General features: G+C 40.3%; 1 protein-coding gene across 1 annotated transcript in view; it reads left to right on the top strand.

The window, feature by feature from the left end:
- Iqcm (IQ motif containing M) overlaps positions 1-20,982 on the top strand; it is a 513,003-nt gene that overhangs the window by 102,771 nt on the left and 389,250 nt on the right. Inside the window, exon 3 of the mRNA XM_021170291.2 lies at positions 1,747-1,827. Within this exon, the coding sequence (XP_021025950.1) occupies positions 1,794-1,827 (34 nt within the window). The 5' untranslated portion in view covers positions 1,747-1,793. The remainder of the gene's footprint in view (positions 1-1,746; positions 1,828-20,982) is intronic.

Raw genomic sequence — 20,982 nt, 5'->3', positions numbered from 1 at the left:
TACATGACTATAGTTGTAACTTTCATGGGGCAGAGTTTATGCTTATTCTAATAGTCCCCCAAATTGCTCTTCTTCACAGCTTGTTGGACGAGTCAGCCAACTGAACAGTTATATATAAAGTCTAGACTAAGATGCTCTGTGGGTCCCTGCAAGGCATGTAGTATTCTTGTTTATAATCATGCAGCCACTGAGTACAGAGTCTCTACCAGTGGAGGTGATTCTGTAGCGGTGGAGATATGTGATGCATTGTACATAATGCTTTTGAAGGAATGTGGTAAATGTAGGAGAGAGGGCTCAGTTCAGTCCATGTATCAGTCCTTGAGCATATCCAGGATCTGGACTACTGAACCAGAAACCAGTGTGCAAAGGTTCAAGACAGAGGTAAACTTATAAAATAAAGTTCTTAGATTCTGTTCTAGACTGGTATGTTCTTTAAGATTCCCAGGTCTTAAAGCCATTTTGATAGCTGTTCAGAGTAGAGGATAAGTAATGTATAATCTCTAGTATTTTTATATAATTTTGCTTTCAAGGTGCATGGAGTCTTTGGGGGGTTATGGGACTGTTAGCCATACTTTTCCTAGTGTTAGCTCCTTACACAGAAAAAATAGATAGCTTAGGTATGATATTTAAAGCAGAGATAAGTGACTGGGACTAGACAAATCATGAATGAGATGGGAACAAAATTCCAGGCATTTTTAAGTTGAAGATGAACACAAATCTAAGCTCAGAGCTGGGAGATATATAAGGTATGTGCTGGGTATGAATTGGATATTAATAAGAAAGTAATGAAGTTAAATGAGCTCTCATAGTGTCTCAAGCTAAATTATTTGAATCTGAGTTCTTTTATGCCTCACAATAACTGTTTACATGGAGAACTGATTTCATTTCTCCACATGTTTGTTTTCAGGCCTACCAAATGTGAGACAGTAGCTCTAGCAGGCTGCTCAGCTTTGTTACTATAAATGAGATGTCTGAGCAAGTTCTGTGTATAAAGAGGTTCATTTAACTCAGTTTCAGAGATACAAGGGCATGGTGCTAGCTTTGTCCCAGCTTCAGTGGGGGAAGCTCATGACTGAATTTCTTATAGTGGGCGCACATAAGAAAGTGAGCAATCATCTCAGAAGCAGGAAGCCAGAGAAACTAGGGTACCCCAGCCTAATCTGATTACATACTCCTGGTGACTTAAAGACATTGCACTAGTTCTTAAGTCTTTTTTATTATCACTATCACATTAAGGGCCATGCTTCCAACATGGGAACCTTTGGGAATAAATTTAAAGGCGTCCAAACCCTTTTAAAGCTGTTTGGGATCAATAAGGATGTATGCAAATACTTCATACACTAGATTCCTACACAACAAAGAAGAGATATTGAAAGCTTTAGATCAGGGGGCTGGAGAGATGGCTCAGTGTTTAAAAGTACTGGCTGTTCTTCCAGAGGACCTGGGTTCAATTCCCAGCACCCACGTGGCAGCTCACACCCATCTGTAATTCCAGTTCCAGGGCTTCTGATAATCTCATGTGCATGCAAACATACATGCAGACAAAACATTAATGACCATTAATCACACACACACACACACACACACACACACACACACACACACACACACAATATCTTTCTGGGGAGATCCCCAGAAAGTTTTAGATCAGGAGTATGCAATGTAAGTGTTATTCATTTTATTTATGTATGAATAAATGAAATATCTAAAATAAGTGATCATCACATCTTTGTCACTCATAAACAGTGGTGTTCAACATTCAAAAAGGATAACCCCAGTTCTACCTGCCCATCATGGCAACTGCAGAAGCTATACCTGAAGGAGTAGGTGAGTACCCATGCTACCTAATCAATGTGCAGTTCAAGACATTGTAATTGTTTTGAAGCATCTTTTCCTCTAATCTAATAACTCTCAGAACAAGCCATGTGTAAAGCATGACTTTTGACAATGTGGTCACTCTCCAAACAGAGAAGGCACAACATGTTATTTACTATTCAAGTGCAACCACCCATGCTTGAAACATGGTTGGCATAGCCAAGAGTGCCCGTGACTAACAACTGTTCATTTTTATCTTTTTAGAATGCTATCTTTTTTACACATGCATCTTTTATTGAAATATTTGGTTTTTACCTGTTAGACATATGTTATTTTAGCCAAATATTATTTCCTTTAAAATAAAACTGAGTAGGAACTTAAATATGCATAACAGAGTTTGAGTTACTTGAACTGAGAGAGGGAGGGGCCTCCATGGGTCAAGAAATTAATGAAGTACAGATTTAAAGCTGCTGCTTGGATTTGGATTTGCCTCACTGTGTTATTTTTCTGGAAGTGTTTCTGTTTTTTTTTTTTTTTTTTTTTTTAGGTATTTTCATCATTTACATTTCAAATGCTATCCCAAAAGTCCCCCAGACTACCCCCCCACTCCCCTACCCACCCACTCCCACTTCTTGGCCCTGGCATTCCCCCGTACTGAGTCATATAAACTTTGCAAGACCAAGGGGCCTCTCTTCCCAATGATGGCCGATTAGGCCATCTTCTGATACATATGCAGCTTGAGACATGAGCACCGGGGGTACTGGTTAGTTCGATGTTTCTGTTTTGAACCTTTTCTCCCATAATGCAATATAACTCATTAACTCTTTATGGTAAAATTCAGTCATTGGTGAGCCAGTTAGGGGTAGTTTATGCTATTTTATAGTACAGTATACTTTCTACTAAATGACATGGAGTTTGATAATAAATTCTTTATAGAAAAACACCCAAGCTCTATACTATATAGAAAACAGGGGCAATCAGTATCCCATTTGAGCACATTTAGCAGTGAAAGCAGCATAGCACATAGTAGGTACATAATAAGTATATGCAGAATTAAGTCTCATTGTGCCAAAGGGTTTAATAGAATTATAGTTTTGATTTTTTTTTTTTTTTGAGACAGAATCTTGCTTTGTAGCCCAGGATGGCCTCAACTCAAAAATCTTTCTTTTGGTCTCAGCTTCCCAAATGCTGAGACTTTAGGCATGTGCCAACAGGCTCAGCTTGAGTGTGTCTTTTCCAAACCTTGTGAAGTCAGTCACATACAGAACAGTCATTCAGGGTGGTCTCACCCAACATGACCATAAATCTTTGATTATCTTCTTATAAAATTTTTGTAAAGGCTTTGTGGGAAATGAAGTCTAGCTGGGAAGAGGTGAAAATTTCTGCATTATAAAATACAGGTTTACAAGGCTCTGGGATTTTTGGGTACATAAAAGGATTGTTCAGAGATTCCACTACTAGATTTTCTTTTTGTATCCAGCTCAGAGGCTTTCTGGAGTAACTATGCAGAACCACAAATGGAGTAAAAGAAACATCACACTATTAGCATTCAGCACAGTCTGTATGCAGAATGAGAGTTTTTTGTTTTAAATTGGATATTTTCTTTATTTATATTTCAAATGTTATCTCCTTTCCCGCCCCCTCCCCCCAGAAGCCCGCTATCCCATCCGCCCTCCTCCTGCTTCTATGAGGGTGTTCCTCCACCCACTTACCTTCTCCCACATCCCCACCCACAGTTTCCCTACCCTGGGGTATCTATGGAGCCTTCATGGGACCAAGAGTCTCTCCTCCCATTGATGCCTGACAAGGCCATCCTCTGCTTCATATGCAGCTGGAGCCATGTGTGCTCCCTTGATGATGGCTTAGCCCCTGGGAGCGTTTGGGGGACTGGTTGGTTAATATTGTTGTTCTTCCTATGGGGTTGAAATCCCCTTCAACTCCTTTGGTCCTTTCTCTAACTCTATTGGGGACCCCGTGCTTGGTCCACTGCTTGGCTGTGAGCATCCATCTCTGTATTTGTAAAGCTCTGGCAGGGTCTCTCAGGAGACAGCCACATCAGTCTCCTTTCAGCATGCACTTCATGGCATCCACAATAGTGTCTGGTTTTGGTAACTGTATATGGGAAGAATCGCCAGGTGGGACAGTCTCTGGATGGCCTTTCCTTCAGTCTCTGCTCTGTACTTTATCTCCATATTTGCTCCTGTGAGTATTTTGTTTTCCTTCTAAGAATGACCCAAGTACTCATACTTTGGTCTTACTTCTTCTTGAGATTCATGTGGTCTGTGAATTGTATCTTGGTTATTTGGAGATTTTGGGCTAATATCAACTTATCCGTGAGTGCATACCATATGTGTTGTTTTGCAATTGGGTTACCATACTCAGGATGATATTTTCTAGTTCTATCCATTTGCCTCAGACTTTCATTAATTCATTGTTTTTAATAGCTGAGTAGTACTCCATTGTGTAAATGTACCATATTTTTTGTATCCATTCCTCTGTTGAAGGGCATTTGGGTTCTTTCCAGTTTCTGGCTATTATAAATAAGGCTGTTATGAACATAGCATGTGTCCTTAGTACATGTTGGAGCATTCTGGGTATATGCTCAGGAGTAGTATAGCTGTATCTTCAGGTAGTACTATGTCCAATTTTCTGAGGAACCGCCAAACTGATTTCCAGAGCACAGTTGTACCATCTTACAATCCCACCAGCAATAGAAGAGTGTTAGAGTGCATGGGATTATTTTAATCTTCTTGTATCTGTTGAGGTCTGTTTTTGACCAATTATATGGTCAATTTTGGAGAAGGTGCCATGAGGTGCTGAGAAGAAGGTATATTCTTTTGCTTTAGGATGAAATGTTCTATAAGTATCTGTTACATTCATTTGATTCATAACTTCTGCAAGTTTCACTGTGTCTCTGTTTAGTTTCGGTTTTCATGATTTGTCCATTGCTGAGAGTGGGGTGTTGAGGTCTCCCACTATTATTGTGTGGGGTACAATGTGTGCTTATTTCTTGGGATCATTTGCTTGGAAAATTGTTTTGCAATCTTTTACTCTGAGGTGGTGTCTTTGTCACTGAGGTGCATTTCATGTATGCAGTAAAATTTCAGGTTCTGCTTACATATCTAGTCAGTTAGTCTCTGTCTTTTTATTAGGGAATTGAGTCCATTGATGTCAAGAGATATTAAAGAAAAGTGATTGTTACTTCTTGTTATTTTTGTTAGAGTTGGGATTCTGTTCATGTGTCTACCTTCCTTTAGGTTTGTTGAAAGATTACTTTCTTCCTTTTTCTAGGGTGTAGTTTTCCTCCTTGTGTTGGTGTTTTCCATCTATTATCTTGTGTTGGGCTGGATTTGTGGAAAGATATTGTGTAAATTTGGTTTTGTCATGGAATATCTTGGTTTCTCCATCTAAGGTAATTGAGAGTTTTGCTGGGTATAGCAGTCTGGTCTGGCATTTATGTTTTCTTAGGGTCTGTACGACAACTGTCCAGGATCTTCTAGCTCTCATAGTCTCTGGTGAGAAGTCTGGTGTAATTCTGATGGGTCTGCCTTTATATGTTACTTGACCTTTTCCCCTCACTGTTTTTAATAGTTTGTCTTTGTTTAGTGCATTTGGTGTTTTTATTATTATGTGTCGGGAGGAATTTCTTTTCTGGTCCAGTCTATTTGGAGTTCTGTAGGCTTCTTGTATGTTCCTGAGCACCTCTTTCTTTAGGATAGGGAACTTTTTTTTCTATATATTTTTTGAAGATATTTACTTGTTGGGCACTGGACATGGGGAAATTAAGGGGGTGGGAGAGATGACCCATGTCCTGCCAGAGGTCCGGGGCTCTGGGTAGGCAGATGTGGGGAAATGCTGTATACTCTACACACCAACTGGGTGAGAGTGTGAATGTGGGAAGCCATGGAACCCCAGTCTGCAGGGGGTGGAGAGGGAGCAGCCCAGGGTCCCTGGGCCAGGGACAACAGGTTCTAGCTCTTGGGCATTCCAGGACATTGCTGGACACTGTGGAAGAGCTGAGAACAGGTGGAGGCTTGGGGGCAGCTCGGTCTATCTGGAGGCCAAAGGGAAAATGGGCAGAGGAGAAGGCGCAGGGTGGTTTCCAGGTGGGCTAGCTCAGGCTGCTAACTAGGTGGGTGGCATAAGTTAGCTGGCAGCCATGGATAGAGCACAGGAAGGCCTCCCAGTGGGAGGGTAGATGAGGCTTTTTAGGGGAAGGCCTATTCCATTGTTGCTCTTTAGGGGAAGGCCTATTCCATTGTTCTAGCGTGGCTGGTCTTGAGCTGAGACAGTCTATAGTTTTAGGGCTTTATTGTAGAAAAGCAGACAGAGAAGAGTAAAGAAGTAGAGGCTTGAGGACCTCTGGTGAGTGGAACACAACTGCTGCTCCAATCCAATCGCGTGGGACCTGAGACAGCATTAATTAGGGAAGCAGAAAACCCGGCCTGACCAGGGTCACAAGTCCCTTCCAGTCAGCAGCAGCACCAGCACCAATGAACCTTGGGTGCGGAGTCTACAGACACCCCCAAGGTCCCTACAGTACTCTCCACGGGATCTTAGGACCTGTGGTGAATGGAACACAACTTCTGCCAGGAGGCAGGTTCGAACACCAGATATCTGGGCACCTTCTCTGCAAGAGGAGAGCTTGCCTGCAGAGAGTACTCTGACCACTGAAACTCGGGAGAGAGCTAGTCTCCCAGGTCGGCTGATAGAGGCTAAATAATCACCTGAGGAACAAGCTCTAACCAGAGACAACTATAACAACTAACTCCAGAGATTACCAGATAGAGAAAGGCAAACGTAAAAGCTTACTAACAGAAACCAAGACGACTCACCATCATCAGAATGCAGCACTCCCACCCCACCCAGTCCTGGGCACCCCAACACACCTGAAAAGATAGACCCGGACTTAAAAGCATATCTCATGATGATGGTAGAGGACATCAAGAAGGACTTTAATAACTCACTTAAAGGAATACAGGAGAACACTGCTAAAAAGTAGAAGACCTTAAAGAGGAAGCACAAAAATCCCTTAAAGAATTGCAGGAAAACATGACCAAACAGGTGATGGAATTGAATAAAACCATCCAAGACCTAAAAAGGGAAGTAGACACAATAAAGAAAACCCAAAGTGAGGCAACGCTGGATATAGAAACCCTAGGAAAGAAATCTGAAACCATAGATGCGAGCATCAGCAACAGAATACAAGAGATGGAAGAGAGAATCTCAGGTGCAGAAGATTCCATAGAGAACATTGGCACAACAATCAAAGAAAATAAAAAATGCAAAAATCCGGGAAATCCAGGACACAATGAGAAGACCAAACCTATGGATAATAGGAGTAGATGAGAATGAAGATTTTCAACTTAAAGGGACAGCAAATATCTTCAACAAAATTATAGAAGAAAACTTCACAAACCTAAAGAAAGATATGCCCATGAACATACAAGAAGCCTACAGAACTCCAAATAGACTGGACCAGAAAAGAAATTCCTCCCAACACATAATAATCAGAACAACAAATGCACTAAATATAGAATATTAAAAACAGGAAGGGAAAAAGGTCAAGAAACATATAAAGGCAGGCCTATCAGAATTACACCAGACTTTTCACCAGAGACTATGAAAGCCAGAAGATCCTGGACAGATGTTACACAGACACTAAGAGAACACAAATGCCAGCCCAGGCTACTATACCCAGCCAAACTCTCAATTACCATAGATGGAGAAACCAACGTATCTCATGATAAAACCAAAATCACCCATTATCTATCCACAAATCCAGCCCTTCAAAGGATAATAAAAGAAAAAAAAAAACAAAAAAACAATACAAGGATGGAAACCACGCCCTAGAAAAAGCAAGAAAGTAATCCTTCAACAAACCAAAAAGAAGACAGCCACAAGAACAGAATGCCAACTCTAACAACAAAAATAATAGGGAGCAATAATTACTTTGCCTTAATATCTCTTAATATCAATGGACTCAATTCCCCAATAAAAAGACATAGACTAACAGACTGGCTACATAAACAGGACCCAACATTTTGCTGCTTACAGGAAACCCATCTCAGGGAAAAAGACAGACACTACCTCAGAATGAAAGGCTGGAAAACAATGTTCCAAGCAAATGGTCTGAAGATAAAAGCTGGAGTAGCCATTCTAATATCGAATAAAATCAACTTCCAACCCAAAGTTATCAAAAAAGACAAGGAGGGCCACTTCATACTCATCAAAGGTAGAATCCTCCAAGAGGAACTCTCAATTCTGAATATCTATGCTCCAAATGCAAGGGCAGCTACATTCATTAAAGAAACTTTAGTAAATCTCAAAGCACACATTGCACCTTACACAATAATAGTGGGAGATTTCAACACACCACTTTCATCAATGGACTGATCGTGGAAACAGAAACTAAACAGGGACACAGTAAAACTAACAGAAGTGATGAAACAAATGGACTTAACAGATATCTACAGAACATTTTATCCTAAAACAAAAGGATATACTTTCTTCTCAGCACCTCATGGTATCTTCTCCAAAATTGACCATATAATTGGTCACAAAACAGGCCTCAACAGATACAAAATTATTGAAATTATCCCATGTATCCTATTAGACCACCATGGACTAAGGTGATCTTCAATAACAACATAAATAATGGAAAGCCAACATTCACGTAGAAAATGAACAACAGTCTTCTCAATGATACCTGGTCAAGGAAGGAATAAAGAAAGAAATTAAACTTTTTAGAGCTTAATGAAAATGAAGCCACAACATACCCAAACTTATGGGACAAAATGAAAGCATTTCTAAGAGGGAAACTCCTAGCTCTGAGTGCCTCCAAGAAAAAACTAGAGAGAGCACACACTAGCAGCTTGACAACACACCTAAAAGCTCTAAAAAAAAAGGAAGCAAATTCATCTAAGAGGAGTAGACGGCAGGAAATAATCAAACCCAGGGGCGAAATCAACCAAGTGGAAACAGGAACTTTTCAAAAAATCAACGAAAGGAGGAGCTGGTTCTTTGAGAAAATCAACAAGATAGATAAACCCTTAGCCAGACTCACTAGAGGGCACAGGGACGGCATCCTAATTAACAAAATTAGAAATGAAAAGGGAGACATAACAACAGATCCTGAAGAAATCCAAAACACCATCAGATCCTTCTACAAAAGGCTCTACCAAGAAAACTGGAAAACCTGGACGAAATGGACAAATTTCTAGACAGATACTAGGTACCAAAGTTAAATCATGATCAAGTTAATGATCTAAACAGTCCCATATCCCCTAAAGAAATAGAAGTAGTCATTAATAGTCTCCCAACCAAAAAAAGCCCAGGACCAGATGGGTTTAGTGCAGAGTTCTATCAGACCTTCAAATAAGATCTAATTCCAGTTCTTCACATACTATTCCAAAAAAAGAAGTAGAAGGTACTCTACCCAACTCATTCTATGAAGCCACAATTACTCTGATTCCTAAACCACAGAAAAATCCAACAAAGATAGAGAACTTCAGACCAGTTTCCCTTATGAATATCGATGCAAAAATACTCAATAAAATTCTCGCTAATCCAATCCAAGAACACAAGTAGGTTTTATTCCACGGATGCAGAGATGGTTTAATATACGGAAACCCATCAACATAATCCATTATATAAACAAACTCAAAGACAAAAACCACATGATCATCTCCTAAGACGCGGAGAAAGCATTTGACAAAATCCAACACCCATTCATGATAAAAGTCTTGGAAAGATCAGGAATTCAAGGCCCATACCTAAACATGATAAAAGCAATCTACAAAAAAAAAAAACAAATAAAAGAAAGAAAAAGCAATCTACAGCAAACCAGAAGCCAACATCAAAGTAAATGGTGAGAAGCTGGAAGCAATCCCTCTAAAATCAGGGACTAGACAAGGCTGTCCACTCTCGCCCTACCTATTCAACATTGTACTTGAAGTCCTAGCCAGAGCAATTCGACAACAAAAGGAGTTCAACGGGATACAAATTGGAAAGGAAGAAGTTAAAATATCTATTTTTGCAGATGATATGATAGTATATATAAGTGACCCTTAAAATTCCACCAGAGAACTCCTAAGCCTGATAAACAGCTTCAATGAAGTAGCTGGATATAAAATTAACTCAAAGGAGTCAATGGCCTTCCTGTACACAAAGGATAAACAGACTGAAGAAGAAATTAGGGAAACTACACCCTTCTCAATAGCCACAAACAATATGAAATACCTTGGAGTGACTCTAACTAAGGAAGTGAAAGATCTGTATGATAAGAACTTCAAGTCTCTGAAGAAAGAAATTAAAGAAGATTTCAGAAGATGGAAAGATCTCCCATGCTCATGGATTGGCAGGATCAATATAGTAAAAATGGCTATCTTGCCAAAAGCAATCTACAGATTCAATGCAATCTCCATCAAAATTCCAACTCAATTCTTCAACGAATTAGAAAGAGAAATCTGCAAATTCTTCTGGAATAACAAAAATCCTAGGATAGCAAAAACTCTTCTCAAGGATAAAAGAACCTCTGGTGGAAACACCATGCCTGACCTAAAGCTTTACTACAGAGCAATTGTGATAAAAAAAAAAAAACGGCATGGTACTGGTATAGCGACAGACAAGTAGACCAATGGAATAGAATTGAAGACCCAGAAATGATCCCACACACCTATGGACAAGTGAGCTAAAACCATCCAGTGGAAAGAAGACAGCATTTTCAATAAATGGTGCTGGCACAACTGGTGGTTATCATGTAGAAAAATGCGAATTTTGATCCATTCTTATCTCCTTGTACTAAGGTCAAATCTAAGTGGATCTAGGAACTCCACATAAAACCAGAGACACCGAAACTTACAGAGGAAAAAGTGGGGAAAAGCCCCGAAGATAGGGGCACAGGGGAAAAATTCCTGAATAGAAAAGCAATGGCTTGTGTTGTAAGATTGAGAATTGACAATCGGGACCTCATAAAGTTGCAAAGCTTTTGCAAGGCAAAAGACACCGTCAATAAGCCAAAAGACACCAACAGATTGGGAAAGGAACTTTACCTTTCCTAAATCAGATAGGGGACTAATATCCAATATATATAAAGAACTCAAGAAGGCAGACTCCAGAAAATCAAATAACACCATTAAATAATGGAGCTCAGAGCTAAACAAAGAATTCTCACCTGAGGAATACCGAATGGCTGTGAAGCACCTAAAAAAATGTTCAGCATCCTTATTCATCAGGGAAATGCAAATCAAAACAACCCTGAGATTCCATCTCACACCAGTCAGAATGGCTAAGATCAAAAATTCAGGTGACAGAAGATGCTGGCGAGGATGTGGAGAAAGAGAAACACTCCTCCACTGTTGGTGGGATTGCAAGCTTGTACAACCACTCTGGAAATCAGTCTGGCGGTTTCTCAGAAAATTGGACATAGTACTACCAGAGGATCCCACAATACCTTTCCTGGGCATATATCCAGAAGATGTTCCAACTTGTAAGAAAGACACATGCTCCACTATGTTCATTGTAGCCTTATTTATAATAGCCAGAAGCTGGAAAGAACTCAGATACCCCTCAACAGAGGAATGGATAAAAAAAATGTGGTACATTTACACAATGGAGTACTACTCAGCTATTAAAAATAATGAATTTATGAAATTCCTAGGCAATTGGTTGGACCTAGAGGGCATCATCCTGAGTGAGGTAACCCAATCACAAAAGCACTCAAATGATATGTACTCACTGATAAGTGGATATTAGCCCAGAAACTTAAAATACCGAAGATATAAGATACAATTTGCAAAACACATAAAACTCAATTAGAACGAAGACCAAAGTGTGGACACTTTGCCCTTTCTTAGAATTGGGAACAAAACACCCATGGAAGGAGTTACAGAGACAAAGTTTGGAGCTGAGACAAAAGGATGGACCATCTAGAGACTGTCATATCCAGGGATCCATCCCATAATAAGCCTCCAAATGCTGACACCATTGCATACACTAGCAAGATTTTGCTGGAAGAACCCTGATATATCTGTCTCTTGTGAGACTATGCTGGGGCCTAGCAAACACAGAAGTGGATGCTCACAGTCAGCTATTGGATGGATCACAGGGTCCCCAATGGGGGAGCTAGTAAAAGTACCCAAGGATCTAAAGGGAACTGCAACCCTATAGATGGAAAAACAATATGAACTAACCAGTACCCCGGAGCTCTTGTCTCTAGGTGCATATGTATCAAAAGATGTCCTAGCTGGCCATCACTGGAAAGGGAGGCCAGCTAGGACTTGCAAACTTTATATGCCCCAGTACAGGGTAACGTCAGGGCAAAAAATGGGAGTTGGTGGGGTGGGGGGGAGGGTATGGGGGACTTTTGGGATAGCATTGGAAATGTAAACAAGAAAAATACCTAATTAAAGAAAAAGAAGTAGAGGCTTGCCCATGGCTATGTGGAGAGAGGGGAGAAAGGGGGAAGAGGGAGAGCAAGAGGTGAGAGAGAGAGGAAACAAGAGAAGCAAGAGAAAGGCAAGGGGCCAAGCAGCCCCTTTTACACTGGGCTGGGCTACCTTTCTGTTGCAGGGTAACTGTGGGGACGAGCATACCTGGCTATTACCAGGTAACTGTGAGGGTGGAGTCTGAACAGCCTAGGTGACTGAAGGCCACAGATTGATGGAGCTGGGTCCTCGTGTCAGGAGCCTATGTCTGGGAGCATGGCTAACAGGCATTCTGTCTCTTACAGATTAATGTGTTGTGTCTCCCAGGTTTGAACCTAGCTCAAGGAGAAAATAGGTTGCCTTTCATGGTCCCACATTCACTGGCCCTTTAAGTTGGTAATCTTCACTCTTTTCTATACCTATTATTCTTAGGTTTGGTCTTTTCATTGTGTCCTGGATTTCCTGGGTGTCTTGGGTCAGGAGCTTTTTTGCATTTTGCATTTTCTCTGACTGTTCTGTCCATGTTTTCTATGATATCTTCTGCCCCAAAGATTCTTTCTTATAGCTCTTGTATCTGTTGGTGATGCTTTGATCTATGATTTCTGATCTCTTTCCTCTTTTCTAACTCCAGAGTTGTTTCCCTTTGTGATTTCTTTATTGTTTCTATTTCCATTTTTAGATCCTGGATGGTTTTGTTCAATTCCTTCATCTGTTTGGTTGTGTTTTCCTTAATTCTTTAAGGGAATTTTATGTTTTCTTTTTAAGGGCTTCTACCTATTTACCTTAGTTCTCCTGTATTTTTTTAAGGGAGTTATTTATGTCCTTAAAGTCCTCTATCATCATCATGAGAAGTTATTTTACATCTGAGTCTTGTTTTTCCTGGTTGTGTTAGAACTCCTCATAGTCCAGCTGTCTCTTTAATCCTGAGATTCTGGGTATGTCAGAGTTCTTGGGAGTCAAGTTGCCTCTGGGACCCTGATATCCTGGTGTGACTAAGCTCCTGGTATCCTGGTATCCTGGCTGTGTTAGAGCATCTAGGATTTGAGTCTCCTCTGGGTCCTGTGGGACTGGCTACAGAGTTTGCTCCTAAGGTAAACTGGCACAGGCTGGAAAGAACCTGAGCCACTGGTTGGGTGGAGTTCCTCATCACTGGATCCTGCTGGTCCCAGTGGTGTAGGAACAGATGTTGAGTCCTACTCACTCCTGATCCTAAGATCCTAGGTGTGTTAGAGTGCCTGGAGTGGAGCCTCCTCTGAGGAATGAGCATTTTAAAAGGTTAATACGTGACATTGTTTTCTGTGGCTACAACTCTTTTAGAATCTGAGGAGCATGCACACATTCTGTCCTTTGGCATACACATAGTCTGTTCTTTGGTGCACACGTATTCTGTCTTTTGGTGCATGCACATATTCTGTCCTTTGTGAATATTATTTGCACTCATGTTTTAAGTCAGTTTATTATGACCATTTCAATGTCTAAAGTTTACTTTATTGTAAAATATTGTTATGTTTTAAACAATTTATTATTTATTTTTCTGTGTTTCAGCAACACAGAGAATCTCAGAGATCATATTTTATTATCCATGGATATATTAACTCATTAATTTTGGATGAAATATGTATAATTGGGTAGCTGATTTAAACTATTTTGGAAGGTTATCACTTTGCTATTTAAAATAATTGATTAGTGAAATTAACTATGCAGACATGGCTAGGAAAAATTTTCATACAATGAGAGCAATACAATATTAATAGTTCAACAGGAAATTTATATATCAGGTGTTATACCTAAATGATCTGCAATAAGATCTAAATCAACTTCTCATGGGTCAGTTTCTCTGTCCTCTTAGTGATACAGATGTGGACACTTATAATCTGAATTATGAGGAAGTTGCTGGGTTCATTCTTATTCAAATCTCTAATGGATATGTTTTCATTTTCTTTAAATGTCTGGAAGTAAAATCATCAGATCACATGGTAGATATATTTCACTTTTATAAGAATTCCCATACCTCTTGCTAGTTATTTATCCCATTTATCCTTAGCTATGGAAACTTTGGAAATTCAACTAACCAGAAGAAGAAAATTGAAGCAGGAAAGGATTCATGACAAAGGGAGAAGGTCAAGTCTGGGCGTTCCCAGCCCAGTGCCATTACTTCAGGAAAAAGGGCTCAACTAGAGGCCCCCTCAAAGCAGAGCTTTATCTAGTGGCAATTTCATGAAATAGTTTTACATTCTGAAGTCTACATGATGAATGCCTTCTTAAGGCTCAGGACTGGTACACCGGCATCTGCTCTGTCTTCACCAGAGACACACATTTCTCCAAGAACATGTGCATGAATCTCAACAAATGTTTTTTATTGAAAAGAGGGAAATGCCACCAATGATGGCCTTTAGATATACACAAACACCCTTGAGTACAGGAGGACTGGGATCCGAGTCTGATCACAACTTAACAGCACTTCCATATACATATATAGCAGGGAGAGGGGGAGAAGAAAGGGAGCAAGATGGAACTGGTGAGCTTAAAGATTGCTGAGAACAACTTCTGTGCTGTGTATTCCAACAGAATAGCTTTAGTTGCTCTCTTTCTTAGCTCAGTACTTTCAAGGTAGACTTCTGTCTATTTATGTCTTTCCTGCATTTCAAAGGTCTTCCTGGGATCCATTCCCTTGCACTTGATCAGACCAGCTCCTGGTGGCCCCATGGCTGGACATAGTAAATGGCAGTGTGGTATTTTAGGCAAGCATGCAGGAGCAGTTTTTTTCTCTAACTCTAAAACACATTATTGTTAGTGTGAAATGTACACGCCTTTCATGGAAATCTTAGGTACATTCATGATTTAACACTATTGCAAATGCCCATTCAACCCATGTTCCCATTTGGGTATAAAATAGTACCATTAGCTCAGGTGTTTCTTCCATACCCTCCTGAGGTACTTCTCACTCAACAAGATTCGTCGTTGTTTTGATTCAACCAGAAATTGTTACAGATACAACTCCATTTACAGGGAACCATGCAGTATGTTCTATTTGTCTAGGCTTCTTTAACATGAGATTCTGCTTTTGAAACCTACCACCGTGCTGTACGTGTTCATGGTCTGGCTCTTTTTCTGATGGCTATCAGTTTCATTGCCTAAGTATAAGGCAGTTTGCTTCTCCTTTCTCTTATTGAAACACACTGAGCCTTTTCCATTTTGGCCACGAGTAAGTTGCTGTATGCAATCTTATGCAAATCTCTTATGAAATGTTTTCATTTTCTGTAGTAAATATTTGGAAGTAAAATTGAAAGAATAAATATATTTTCAGCTTTATAAACATCTCCTTAACTTTTTCAAGCTGCTTATTCCCTGTTGTATTTGTATTTTCCCAAGCCAACAGAACAGTGCTGGTACCCCCAATGCCTCAGCATTCCAGTCTTTTTAGTTTTACTAAGTCAGGAGGTCTGAAGGTATCTCATATATTTTCACCTTGAGTAAAGCAAATTCTTCAAAATTGCTTAAACTCTGAGTGGATGTAAAGAGAAAGGAAACCTTGATTTTAAGATTTATGATGGGTATGATCAACACCACCATCCGTGAGTACTCAGGAAGTGCATTATAGGAAATGACTTTACTGCTCTCCATAACACAAACACAAGCTGGAGGACAGTGACCTGCCCTGCAGAGAGCGCCATCTTGGCTCCGGGACTCCGCCGAACTTAGTCTGTACAGGTCAGAGTGAGGACCACAGAGGCAGACAGCTTCTGGGACAGGCGGGAGCCACAGAGCCGCTGAGGCAGCACCCTTTTGGGGCCGCAGACATCCGGCACACTCCCAGTCGGAGGACAGTGACCTGCCCTGCAGGGAGCGCCATCTTGGCTCCGGGACTCCGCCGAGCTTAGTCTGTACAGGTCAGAGTGGGGACCAGGGGGCAGACGGCTTCTGGGACAGGCGGGAGCCACAGAGCCGCTGAGGCAGCACCCTTTTGGGGCCACAGACATCCGGCACCCTCCTAGCTGGAAGACAGTGGTCTGCCCTGCACAGGAGCCCTCTGCCTCAGGAGCAGGGAGCACATCTTGGATCCAGGACTCCACTGAACTTAGGAACTTAGTCTGCACAGCTGAGAGTGTGTACCACAGAAGCCTACAGCTTCTGTGACCTGCCAAAGCAACACAGCATCTGGGAAAGGTCCTGTTTTCCGCCTTCTTCTTCGGCCAGGAGGAGGTCCAAACGCCAGATATCTGTACACCTTCCCTTTAAGAGGAAAGCTTGTCAGCAGGGAGTGCTCTAACCACTGAAACTCAGAGGAGAGAGCCTGTCTCCCAGGTCTGCTGTCAGAGGATACTCAGAATCACCAGAAGAACAACCTCTGAACAGAGACAACTATAACAACTCCAGAGATTACCAGATGGTGAGAGGTAAAGGTAAGAATCTTACTAACAGAAACCAAGACCACTCACCATCATCAGGACCCAGCACTCCCACTTCGCCCAGTCCAGGGCACCCCAACACACCTGAAAAACTAGACCTGGATTTAAAAGCATATCTCATGATGATGGTAGAGGACATCAAGAAGGACTTTAAAGAACTACAGGAGAACATGGCTAAAGAGTTACAAGTCCTTAAAGAAAAACAGGAAAACACAACCAAACTGGTAGAAGTCCTTAAAGAGAAACAGGAAAACACATCCAATCAGATGATGGAAATGAACAAAACCATACTAGACCTAAAAAGGGAAGTAGACACAATAAAGAAAACCCAAAATGAGGCAACACTGGAGATAGAAACCCTAGGAAAGAAATCTGGAACCATAGATGCAAGCATCAGCAACAGAATACAAGAGATGGAAGAGAGAATCTCAGGTGCAGAAGATTCCATAGAGAACATGGGCACAACAATCAAGGAAAATGGAAAATGCAAAAAGATCCTAACTCAAAACATCCAGGAAATACAGGACACAATGAGAAGACCAAACCTACGGATAATAGGAGTGGATGAGAATGAAGATTTTCAACTCAAAGGACCAGCAAACATCTTCAACAAAATTATAGAAGAAAACTTCCCAAATCTAAAGAAAGAGATGCCCATGAACATACAAGAAGCCTACAGAACTCCAAATAGGCTGGACCAGAAAAGAAATACCTCCTGACACATAATAATCAGAACAACAAATGCACTAAATAAAGATAGAATACTAAAAGCAGTAAGAGAAAAAGGCCAAGTAACATATAAAGGCAAGCCTATCAGAATTACACCAGATTTTTCACCAGAAACTATGAAAGCCAGAAGATCCTGGACAGATGTTATACAGACACTAAAAGAACACAAATTCCAGCCCAGGCTACTATACCCAGCCAAACTCTCAATTAACATAGATGGAGAAACCAAAGTATTCCAGGACAAAACCAAATTCACACATTATCTCTCCAGGAATCCAGCCCTTCAAAGGATAATAACAGAAAAAAAACCAATACAAGGACAGGAACCACGCCCTAGAAACAACAAGAAGGTAATCCCTCAACAAACCTAAAAGAAGACAGCCACAAGAACAGAATGCCAACTTTAACAACAAAAATAACAGGAAACAACAATTGCTTTTCCTTAATATCTCTTAATATCAATGGACTCAACTCCCCGATAAAAAGACATAGACTAACAAACTGGCTACACAAACAAGACCCAACATTTTGCTGCTTACAAGAAACTCATCTCAGAGAAAAAGATAGACACTACCTCAGAATGAAAGGCTGGAAAACAATTTTCCAAGCAAATGGTCTGAAGATAAAAGCTGGAGTAGCCATTCTAATATCAGATAAGATTGACTTCCAACCCAAAGTCATCAAAAAAGACAGGGAGGGGCACTTCATACTCATCAAAGGTAAAATCCTCCAAGAGGAACTATCAATCCTGAATATCTATGCTCCAAATACAAAGGCAGCCTCATTCATTAAAGAAACTTTAGTAAATCTCAAAGCACACATTGCACCTCATACAATAATAGTGGGAGACTTCAACACACCACTTTCACCAATGGACAGATCATGGAAACAGAAACTAAACAGGGACACAGTGAAACTAACAGAAGTTATGGATCAAATGGATCTGACAGATATCTACAGAACATTTTACCCTAAAACAAAAGGATACACCTTCTTCTCAGCACCTCATGGTACCTTCTCCAAAATTGACCACGTAATTGGGCACAAAACAGGACTCAACAGATACAAAAACATTGAAATTGTCCCATGCATCCTATCAGATCACCATGGACTAAGGCTGATCATCAATAACAAAATAAATAATAGAAAGCCAACATTCACGTGGAAACTGAACAACACTCTTCTCAATGATACCTTGGTCAAGGAAGGAATAAAGAAAGAAATCAAGGACTTTTTAGAGTTCAATGAAAATGAAGCCACAACATACCCAAACTTATGGGATGCAATGAAAGCATTTCTAAGAGGAAAACTCATAGCTCTGAGTGCCTCCAAAAGGAAACTAGAAAGAGCACACATTAGCAGCTTGACAACACACCTAAAAGCACTAGAACAAAAGGAAGCAAATTCACCCAAGAGGAGTAGACGGCAGGAAATAATCAAACTCAGGGGTGAAATCAATCAAGTGGAAACAAGAAGAACTATTCAAAGAATCAACCAATCAAGGAGCTGGTTCTTTGAGAAAATCAACAAGATAGATAAACCCTTAGCCAGACTAACTAGAGGGCACAGGGAAAGTATTCTAATTAACAAAATCAGAAATGAAAAAGGAGACATAACAACAGATCCTGAAGACATCCAAAACACCATCAGATCCTTCTACCAAAGGCTATACTCAACAAAACTGGAGAACCTGGATGAAATGGAGAAGTTCCTAGACAGATACCAGGTACCAAAGTTGAACCAAGATCAGGTTAATGATCTAAACAACCCTATATCCCCCAAAGAAATAGAAGCAGTCATTAATAGTCTCCCAACCAAAAAAAGCCCAGGACCAGATGGGTTTAGTGCAGAGTTCTATCAGACCTTCAAAGAAGATCTAATCCCAGTTCTTCACAAACTATTCCACAAAATAGAAACAGAAGGTACTCTACCCAACTCATTCTATGAAGCCACAATTACTCTGATACCTAAACCACAAAAAGACCCAACAAAGATAGAAAACTTCAGACCAATATCCCTTATGAATATTGATGCAAAAATACTCAATAAAGTTCTTGCTAACCGAATCCAAGAACACATCAAAACAATCATCCATCCTGACCAAGTAGGTTTCATCCCAGGGATGCAGGGATGGTTCAATATACGGAAATCCATCAACGTAATCCAGTATATAAACAAACTCAAAGACAAAAACCACATGGTCATCTCGTTAGATGCGGAAAAAGCATTTGACAAGATCCAACACCCATTCATGATAAAAGTCTTGGAAAGATCAGGAATTCAAGGCCCATACCTAAACATGATAAAAGCAATCTACAGCAAACCAGTAGCCAACATCAAAGTAAATGGTGAGAAGCTTGAAGCAATCCCTCTAAAATCAGGGACTAGACAAGGCTGTCCACTTTCTCCATACCTATTCAACATAGTACTTGAAGTCCTAGCCAGAGCAATTCGACAACAAAAGGAGATCAAAGGGATACAAATTGGAAAAGATGAAGTCAAAATATCACTTTTTGCAGATGATATGATAGTATATATAAGTGACCCTAAAAATTCCACCAGAGAACTCCTAAACCTGATAAACAGCTTCGGTGAAGTAGCTGGATATAAAATTAACTCAAACAAATCAATGGCCTTTCTCTACACAAAGAATAAACAGGCTGAGAAAGAAATTAGGGAAACAACACCCTTCTCAATAGTCACAAATAATATAAAATATCTTGGCGTGACTCTAAAAGGAAGTGAAAGATCTGTATAATAAGAACTTCAAGTCTCTGAAGAAAGAAATTCTAGAAGATCTCAGAAGATGGAAAGATCTTCCATGCTCATGGATTGGCAGGATCAACATTGTAAAAATGGCTATCTTGCCAAAGGCAATCTACAGATTCAATGCAATCCCCATCAAAATTCCAAATCAATTCTTCAACGAATTAGAAAGTGCAATCTGCAAATTCATCTGGAATAACAAAAAACCTAGGATAGCAAAAACTCTTCTCAAGGATAAAAGAACCTCTGGTGGAATCACCATGCCAGACCTAAAGCTTTACTACAGAGCAATTGTGATAAAAAACTGCATGGTACTGGTATAGTGACAGACAAATAGACCAATGGAATAGAATTGAAGACCCAGAAATGAACCCACACACCTACGGTCACTTGATCTTCGACAAGGGAGCTAAAAACATCCAGTGGAAGAAAGACAGCATTTTCAACAAATGGTGCTGGCACAACTGGTTGTTATCATGTTGAAGAATGCGAATCGATCCATTCCTATCTCCTTGTACTAAGGTCAAGTCTAAGTGGATCAAGGAACTTCACATAAAACCAGAGACACTGAAACTTATAGAGGAGAAAGTGGGGAAAAGCCTTGAAGATATGGGCACAGGGGAAAAATTCTTGAATAGAACAGCAATGGCTTGTGCTGTAAGATCGAGAATTGACAAGTGGGACCTCATGAAACTGCAAAGCTTCTGCAAGGCAAAAGACACCATCAATAAGACAAAAAAACCACCAACAGATTGGGAAAGGATCTTTACCTATCCTAAATCAGATAAGGGTCTAATATCCAATATATATAAGGAACTCAAGAAGGTGGACTCCAG

Source organism: Mus caroli, unplaced genomic scaffold, assembly GCF_978045245.1.
Source record: "Mus caroli unplaced genomic scaffold, Mus_caroli_1 scaffold_10, whole genome shotgun sequence".
NCBI lineage: Eukaryota > Metazoa > Chordata > Mammalia > Rodentia > Muridae > Mus > Mus caroli.
Note: the sequence above shows the minus strand (reverse complement) of the source record. Positions and strands in the feature narration are given on the sequence as shown.